General features: G+C 28.3%; 4 protein-coding genes across 7 annotated transcripts; 2 read left to right on the top strand and 2 right to left on the bottom strand.

Annotated features, from left to right (window-relative positions):
* The first annotated feature begins 520 nt into the window (after positions 1-520).
* On the top strand, positions 521-1,939 carry LOC143200394 (3-oxoacyl-[acyl-carrier-protein] reductase FabG). The gene is made up of 5 exons (XM_076410852.1): positions 521-736; positions 792-959; positions 1,017-1,239; positions 1,290-1,438; positions 1,739-1,939. The coding sequence occupies exons 1-5, from the start codon at positions 619-621 to the stop codon at positions 1,861-1,863; spliced, it is 783 nt and encodes a 260-aa protein (XP_076266967.1). The 5' UTR covers positions 521-618; the 3' UTR covers positions 1,864-1,939.
* An 11-nt stretch (positions 1,940-1,950) lies between these two features.
* Positions 1,951-2,555, bottom strand: LOC143200410 (NADH dehydrogenase [ubiquinone] 1 beta subcomplex subunit 2, mitochondrial). Its single transcript, XM_076410853.1, has 3 exons — positions 2,344-2,555; positions 2,141-2,264; positions 1,951-2,090 (listed from the first exon to the last, which is right to left on the bottom strand). Exons 1-3 carry the CDS (start codon positions 2,439-2,441, stop codon positions 2,013-2,015), a joined length of 300 nt encoding a protein of 99 aa, XP_076266968.1. The 5' UTR covers positions 2,442-2,555; the 3' UTR covers positions 1,951-2,012.
* Positions 2,556-2,994: 439 nt separating this feature from the next.
* On the top strand, positions 2,995-4,214 carry Pfdn5 (Prefoldin 5). Its single transcript, XM_076410785.1, has 4 exons — positions 2,995-3,162; positions 3,264-3,398; positions 3,486-3,560; positions 3,635-4,214. Exons 1-4 carry the CDS (start codon positions 3,061-3,063, stop codon positions 3,785-3,787), a joined length of 465 nt encoding a protein of 154 aa, XP_076266900.1. The 5' UTR covers positions 2,995-3,060; the 3' UTR covers positions 3,788-4,214.
* A 145-nt stretch (positions 4,215-4,359) lies between these two features.
* LOC143200299 (uncharacterized) lies at positions 4,360-6,415 on the bottom strand. Of its 4 annotated transcripts, XM_076410747.1 has the most exons (6): positions 6,275-6,415; positions 6,089-6,188; positions 5,649-5,988; positions 5,276-5,416; positions 4,702-4,854; positions 4,360-4,577 (listed from the first exon to the last, which is right to left on the bottom strand). In XM_076410747.1, the coding sequence occupies exons 3-6, from the start codon at positions 5,985-5,987 to the stop codon at positions 4,458-4,460; spliced, it is 753 nt and encodes a 250-aa protein (XP_076266862.1). In that variant the 5' UTR covers position 5,988; positions 6,089-6,188; positions 6,275-6,415; the 3' UTR covers positions 4,360-4,457. The 4 variants fall into 4 exon arrangements, with proteins under 4 accessions (XP_076266862.1, XP_076266880.1, XP_076266871.1 ...); XM_076410765.1 differs by lacking the exon at positions 5,276-5,416; XM_076410756.1 differs by lacking the exon at positions 6,275-6,415 and having other exon boundaries at positions 6,089-6,226.
* Positions 6,416-6,525: the final 110 nt, after the last annotated feature.

Below are 6,525 nucleotides of genomic sequence, written 5' to 3'. Positions count from 1 at the left end.
TGTAGATCTACCAACTTATTCGTACTTTACAAGTTGATTTAACATATTTAAGATATTCGAGTGATACTTCAATAATAACCAGTAAGATTTTCTGCTTCTGTTCATTACTATGGATAAAACTTGAATCTGATCTGAACTATAGGGCCAATAAAATCAGACTAGTATTGCAAGATTTTGGATCAAGTTGGTGTAAAAGTGTATGAAAAACACATCAATATTAGCACCCACATTTCAAGCACAAACACTATAAGATTCAAACCATACTAAATTTTTATAAAGCAAGGTAAATAATCTTAAAGGATTAAGAATATATTTCTAAATCGTTAAAATATGCAACCTACAATGTCTCATCTGAAAACGTAATGTATTAACGTAACGTAAAAAGTTATTTGAATTTATTCATATTACAGATAAAAAAGTTATTAAAACCTCTATATGATCCTCTAAATAAATAAAATATCACAATCAGGAAAACCACTTGTTTTTTACATTTTGACATCTAAGATTATTGTCCTTGCTTTAACGATATATAAATAGACTCGAAAACAACATGTTACAGACCTTTGGTGACCTTGTAACATAATATTTGGATAATATTGTAAATAGAAATTCATATTCATGGCGGAAAGCATGCAGTTTTTAGGCAAAGTTGTGTTAATTACAGGGGCTAGTTCAGGTATAGGGGCAGCCACTGCAAAACACTTCGCAAAGTTAGGTGCTAGTTTAGTCTTAGCCGGTAAGAAAATCAAAATATTTACTAAAGTATAGTATTTATAGGACACTATTTTTAGGAAGAAACAAACAGAATCTTGAAACAGTGGCTTCTGAATGTAAAACTAGCGTAAAAACTGATCCATTATTGTTGACAGCAGAACTTACTAATGAAGAGGAAACAAAAACATTAGTGGACAAAACAATTGCACATTTTGGGAAGCTTGATGTTTTGGTTAATAGTGCTGGTAATAAAAAATTATCCATAAATATCATGATATGTTAATGTGGAAAGTATTTCTTAGGAATTTTGGAATCAGGCTCAGTAGAAAATACAAATTTAGAACAATATGATCGATTAATGAATGCAAATGTCCGTTCAGTATATCAGCTAACAACTTTAGCTGTGCCTCACTTAATAAAAACTAAAGGAAATATTGTTAATGTGAGCAGTGTCAATGGTATTCGAGCATTTTCAGGTGTTTTTGCATATTGCATTTCTAAAGCTGCAGTAGATCAACTTACCAGGTACAAAATATTTTTTGTAATCTTACTTGTCCTATAACTGTGTGTTTTAGATGTGCAGCTTTAGATTTAGCTTCAAAGCAAGTCAGAGTCAATTCAGTTAATCCTGGAGTAGTTGTAACAAACTTACACAAAAGGGCCGGCATGAATCAAGAACAATATGAGGCCTTTATAAAAAGATCACAAGAAACCCATGCCTTAGGTGAGTGGAATAATATATTTTTCTTTCTCTTATACTATTTTATAAAATTGCAAATATCTAAAAAGTAGTTCTGAATGTTGTATGATCCAATATTTCCTTAATAATAATTGTTTTTATGAAATATGTATGTTGAACTATTGTGCAACCAAGCTTCAGAAAATTATCTAAGTAATTATCTAATATAAATTAAACAACACTTAGAAAATTCAACCACTTAAATTTATCAATGTATAATTATAAGACCTAATTAATTTTATTCATAAGTGTATATTTTTACATACTAATACTTGTTCAATTTAGGCCGTCCCGGAAAACCTGAGGAAGTTGCCAGAACTATTGCCTTCTTAGCTAGTGATGATGCCAGTTTTATAACAGGTGCTTCTTTGCCAGTTGATGGTGGAAGGCATGCTATGTGTCCAAGATAAATAGAAATTAAAAATAAATCTATGTTGTTATGAAAAAAATATGTTCCCAGTTGAAAATAAAATACATAAAAATAAATGTTTAATGAATATTTTTTAACATCTATGTTTATTTAAAATTTTATATAATATTCATCTACAGATTGAAGTTATTACTCCAATTCAAGCTCTTCGGGTATACCTAGTTCCTCATCTGTCCACTTAGTAGGATCTGGGTATTCAAATTCACCCTAAAAAGTACTGATTTAAGAAAAAAGATGATTAGTGTATTTAAACTTACAAAAACATGTCCAGGTTCAGTCCAGAGATGCCATAAAATCCACCACCAAGCAACCCCCTGAACAATATTCGCACATATTACATTTATTCTTGGTGGTGGTGCACTTTTTCTATAATTCCAAGTCCTGTAATACATACAAATATTAATTATACCTTAACTTATATATTATCCTAAGACTGCTTATATAACTAAGCGCAACATACCCGTGTCCGCTATTCCTTACGGATTGTTTAAATTGGATTGCATTACATTGTAATGACCTGATAGTTCGTAATGTCGATGCCCCTCTTGAAATTATCATCTTAAATTATTATTAAAATATAACTTAACTATATTTTTTAATATTTAACCTTCAAATAGCAGGTTGTCAAAAACTTCTCTTTTTTATTATGACATTTATAATGTTAAATTAACAGATTCAGCTTATTGTGTAATTTTGTAGTATACAATGCACATGTTTGCTTATTTTAATTGTAATTTTAAATATTGAAATATAATATTATAGAAATGATTGTTTTTAAAAATAATAAAAAATATATAGGGCAGGAGTGTCAGACAACTATGAGAATATCAATATATTCAGATAATATATATTAATATTTTTAATAAACATTTGCAATTAAGTACCAAAATGCACTACACCCTTAAAATTAAGTATCAATTCAAAAAGTTTATTAAAATAATTAATTGTTTTTTTATTATATTTAAGAAATACATTTAATTTTATATATCGAAAAATATCGGCTTAGAGAAATATCGATATATCCGTTTAAAATATCTGCCAAAACTATCGATATTTTTTCAAAAAATATCGATATAAAAATAAAACGAAATTTCGCCATTCCTAGTCAGGGGTGTCAAATGTCAAATTAAATATTTCTAATAAATATTGTACTTTTGGTGAATTTAATAAATTGAAAATGGCTCAAATATCAGCAACAGAACAACCTCACATGAAACAAATTGATTTAACAACATTAAATATTCCACAGTTATCAACATTAAAGCAACAATTGGATCAGGTATACATATTCCGGCATTATAACCTATATTACCCTACATTTTTAGTAACCATTTTTGGTCATATAACCTGATGGTTTTTACTAATATGTTTTTTTCTTAGGAGTTAAATTTATTTCAAGAATCCCTAGCATCTTTAAAAATAGCTCAGTCTAAATTTCAAACATCTAATGAAACACTGCAGAATTTTGATTCTAATTGTGAAGGAAAAGATATTTTAGTACCACTTACAGATTCTGTATCCTTTTTTGTTATGCCACATAAAATATATTTTCAAATTATTTGTTACTTAGAAGCATATTTTCTTTCCTTAATGTTAACAAAGATGTATGTACCTGGAAAACTAATAGATACGAAGGATGTTATTATTGATATTGGGACTAGATACTACGTAGAAAAGGTATACCAGCAGCTAAATTAACTCATTATTTTAATAATGTTAATTTAAAAATTCTGTAAATGTTTGTGTTATAGGATATACCAGCAGCAAAGGACTATTTCCAAAGAAAAACTAAATTTGTAACTGAACAGATGGAAAAGATACAAATTTTAGGCTTAGAAAGAAGTAAAATCAGAGATGCAATTGTTGAAATAGTTGAAATGAAGCTGCAACAACAACAGAGTTAATAATCAACCTTGCTGTGATCAGGTTTTTCAAAATTTCTCTGTATTTCTATTAATATTTTATTTTTATTTGATACATGATTAAATTAATTTTACATGTTTTGTATTTAAATAATTTAACTAAATTGATTTTCTGTAAAATTTATATTTTATACATTCAAAATATGCACATCTTTGCACTAATAGTTCAGTTAGTTTGTCTCCAAATATTACAGTGTTTACAGTTGCAATAAAAGCTTGTATTCATTTAATATTTATTATTTTTGAATAAATTGTTATATAGGAATTTATGGATATAGATACTAAGATGTTTCATTTTCATTCAACTGTTGGATTTCACATAATCACTTATTCTCATTACTTTATGTAGTTTGTTATATGAATACTGTTGCTGGATCCCATCACACTAAATAACAATGATGAACCATTATTTTGATTTTTTGATTTCAATTATATGACATTTATTGAAGTAAAACAAAATGTTTAATATTGACCAAATAAACTATTTCAAATCAAATAAGATTGGCTGTTGTGGGGTTTAAAATACATGTTTTTCTGAAAAATAAAACATATAGTAATATTTATAAACATTTAATATATATTTATATGATAAAATTGACACATTTCACAACTAGCATATGTATAAAAATTTTGAGAAAAACAAATGATTGTACTACTGCCCAACTGCCCTTTGCAATCGTTGATATTTTCCAATTGCATCTTGTACAAGAGCTGCTGCAGATGCTATTTTCTCCGGAGTCATCAAGGATCGTACACTCTCTTTATTTAAACTCTGAAATTAAAAATTTAAAGGAATTAATTTACATATACAAACATTAACTTTCAGAGTTAACTTTATAATGTTTTAAAAAATAATGTAGAACAAGTATTATTGTTGTTGCTTCTCATTTACTTACTTTAAAATCATAGCCATAAAATGTAATAGTGCAAATAGGTGTCAGATTACAAATTATAGTGGTAAAAATGCCTCCAATCATCAACAAAGCTGCCCCTCCAATGGCAAATAAGCCCACTTTAGCAAACAACTTTAATGCCGCCTGTAGAGCAGCCTAAAAAATTACAACTTTAAGATATTGCTTAAATGAATATGAGAATAAGGGTATTCAAACATTTGCTTGTATCTCTTATGGTATAATTAGCATTAATTCAATGAGAATAGTATTTTTATTAAAATTTGCTTTCTTATATATAAAAGTAAAACATCAAAGTTTAATATTCACATTTAAAATATATTTTTACTAAGCTATACTAATTTAATATGATGACAATATTGATGTATAATCAGGAATGAGTTAAGTCAGTTTTGCGTACATAGTATGAAAATAGTTTTGTGTCTATTTATTTTATATAAAGTTTTAACTAATCCAGTTTTTTCTCCAATCAAATAATGTGTTAATCCGAATTAATATGTCCACACTAAATTAGTGGTGGGAATACTACAATTAACAGCTCGACTATAACACCTATTACCTTTGTTAAAAAACTTGACGTCTCATCTCCTATTATAACATCACGGATTGCCAATATTAAATCGAAGACTTTAAGCAGCTTTAGTACGAAATAGCGTACAAGAAAGTACATAAAAATTTTTCGAATAAGTTCAAAGCCCATCTAAAACAATACAAATATATTTTGGATATTAAAATATGTGATTTTTTATTATTAGGCTATTTAAACATTTTAAGTTATATAAATTTATTTTATACATATTTATATCTTTTACATTTTTTAATAATTCGCTATATGAAGTGATGAAACTTATAGCGTAAAATAATCCAATTTAAAATGTCCAAAGAGAAGAAAATGATGTTGCAAAAGGATCCAAGCAAAATTTATAACTCACCTGTGCAATAGGCATCACTGATGACAAGTAAGTGGTGGATTGCACTTGATTATTTGCCTCTGCCATTGCATTTGGGTTTACACCTGGGTAAAAATAACCCCCTGGATAAATGGGATAAACTGGTTGAGGCATATAACCTTGTACCGGGACTTGATTAGTTTGTCCAATCATTGTTGTTTGTAGTGCATTTTCTACTGTGTTTGATGTTGAGGGATTTTCTACTTCGGGTTTCTGTATCGGTATATCGGATTGTGGTGTGGAAGAAACTTCGATGGTTTCGGCGTGATTCGTTTTTATTAATAAAAAAAGAGTAAGAAGGAAGAAGACGTTTTTTTCCATTCTACAACAAATAATGCTCAGTAAAATATTTCTTTGTATAATTTTTTGGACGTATAGATAGTGAATATTTACAGTTTTAATATTAACAAATTTCGACTTACTTGATGTTGGCGTTTTGCTAGTCGAAGAAGATTGACAACAACTAAACTCAAGACATCCGCAAGACTCCTTTAATAATTGTAAAAACTGGGCGGGATTTTTCTAAAAATCAATTAGGTTTTACTACTTCCTGGGCGTTGAGGGTGATTCTTAGACCAACTTTGATAAAATATTTTATCTGTCTTTACCTGGGTTTTATTATCTAAAGCACCTTACTGTAATCACTTCAGGTCTATTTGAAATCATTGTAAAAACAATTTAGCGAAGACAGGTAATGGATTTTTGTACTTTCATTCAATGTGTTTATGGTTTAGAGAGGATTGCAGGTACATTCAAAATGTTGACATAATCGTGAACGATACTACCTAAAAGCTATTGCATTTTTTAGTAAACAATGAACACACTTTGAAATTCCCTGGATTTTTCTACGCTAAGCAAT

This window comes from Rhynchophorus ferrugineus, unplaced genomic scaffold (genome assembly GCF_030347505.1).
Source record: "Rhynchophorus ferrugineus isolate W39M unplaced genomic scaffold, kcgeb_rfMv2 rfM1, whole genome shotgun sequence".
Lineage (NCBI taxonomy): Eukaryota > Metazoa > Arthropoda > Insecta > Coleoptera > Curculionidae > Rhynchophorus > Rhynchophorus ferrugineus.
Note: the sequence above shows the minus strand (reverse complement) of the source record. Positions and strands in the feature narration are given on the sequence as shown.

Excerpts from the sequence above, each read along its gene's own strand:
- LOC143200410 (XM_076410853.1), bottom strand. The coding sequence starts at position 2,441 with ATGATAATTTCAAGAGGGGCATCGACATTACGAACTATCAGGTCATTA. Across the intron at positions 2,265-2,343 it reads GTAAGGAATAGCGGACACGG|GACTTGGAATTATAGAAAAA; the intron begins GTATGTTGCGCT and ends TATGTATTACAG. Across the intron at positions 2,091-2,140 it reads CTGAACCTGGACATGTTTTT|GGTGAATTTGAATACCCAGA; the intron begins GTAAGTTTAAAT and ends AGTACTTTTTAG.
- Pfdn5 (XM_076410785.1), top strand. The coding sequence starts at position 3,061 with ATGGCTCAAATATCAGCAACAGAACAACCTCACATGAAACAAATTGAT. Across the intron at positions 3,163-3,263 it reads TAAAGCAACAATTGGATCAG|GAGTTAAATTTATTTCAAGA; the intron begins GTATACATATTC and ends TTTTTTTCTTAG. Across the intron at positions 3,399-3,485 it reads TAGTACCACTTACAGATTCT|ATGTATGTACCTGGAAAACT; the intron begins GTATCCTTTTTT and ends ATGTTAACAAAG.
- LOC143200299 (XM_076410747.1), bottom strand. The coding sequence starts at position 5,987 with ATGGAAAAAAACGTCTTCTTCCTTCTTACTCTTTTTTTATTAATAAAA. Across the intron at positions 5,417-5,648 it reads CAGTGATGCCTATTGCACAG|ATGGGCTTTGAACTTATTCG; the intron begins GTGAGTTATAAA and ends GTATTGTTTTAG. Across the intron at positions 4,578-4,701 it reads TTTATGGCTATGATTTTAAA|AGTTTAAATAAAGAGAGTGT; the intron begins GTAAGTAAATGA and ends TTTTAATTTCAG.
- LOC143200394 (XM_076410852.1), top strand. The coding sequence starts at position 619 with ATGGCGGAAAGCATGCAGTTTTTAGGCAAAGTTGTGTTAATTACAGGG. Across the intron at positions 737-791 it reads TGCTAGTTTAGTCTTAGCCG|GAAGAAACAAACAGAATCTT; the intron begins GTAAGAAAATCA and ends CACTATTTTTAG. Across the intron at positions 1,240-1,289 it reads GCAGTAGATCAACTTACCAG|ATGTGCAGCTTTAGATTTAG; the intron begins GTACAAAATATT and ends TGTGTGTTTTAG.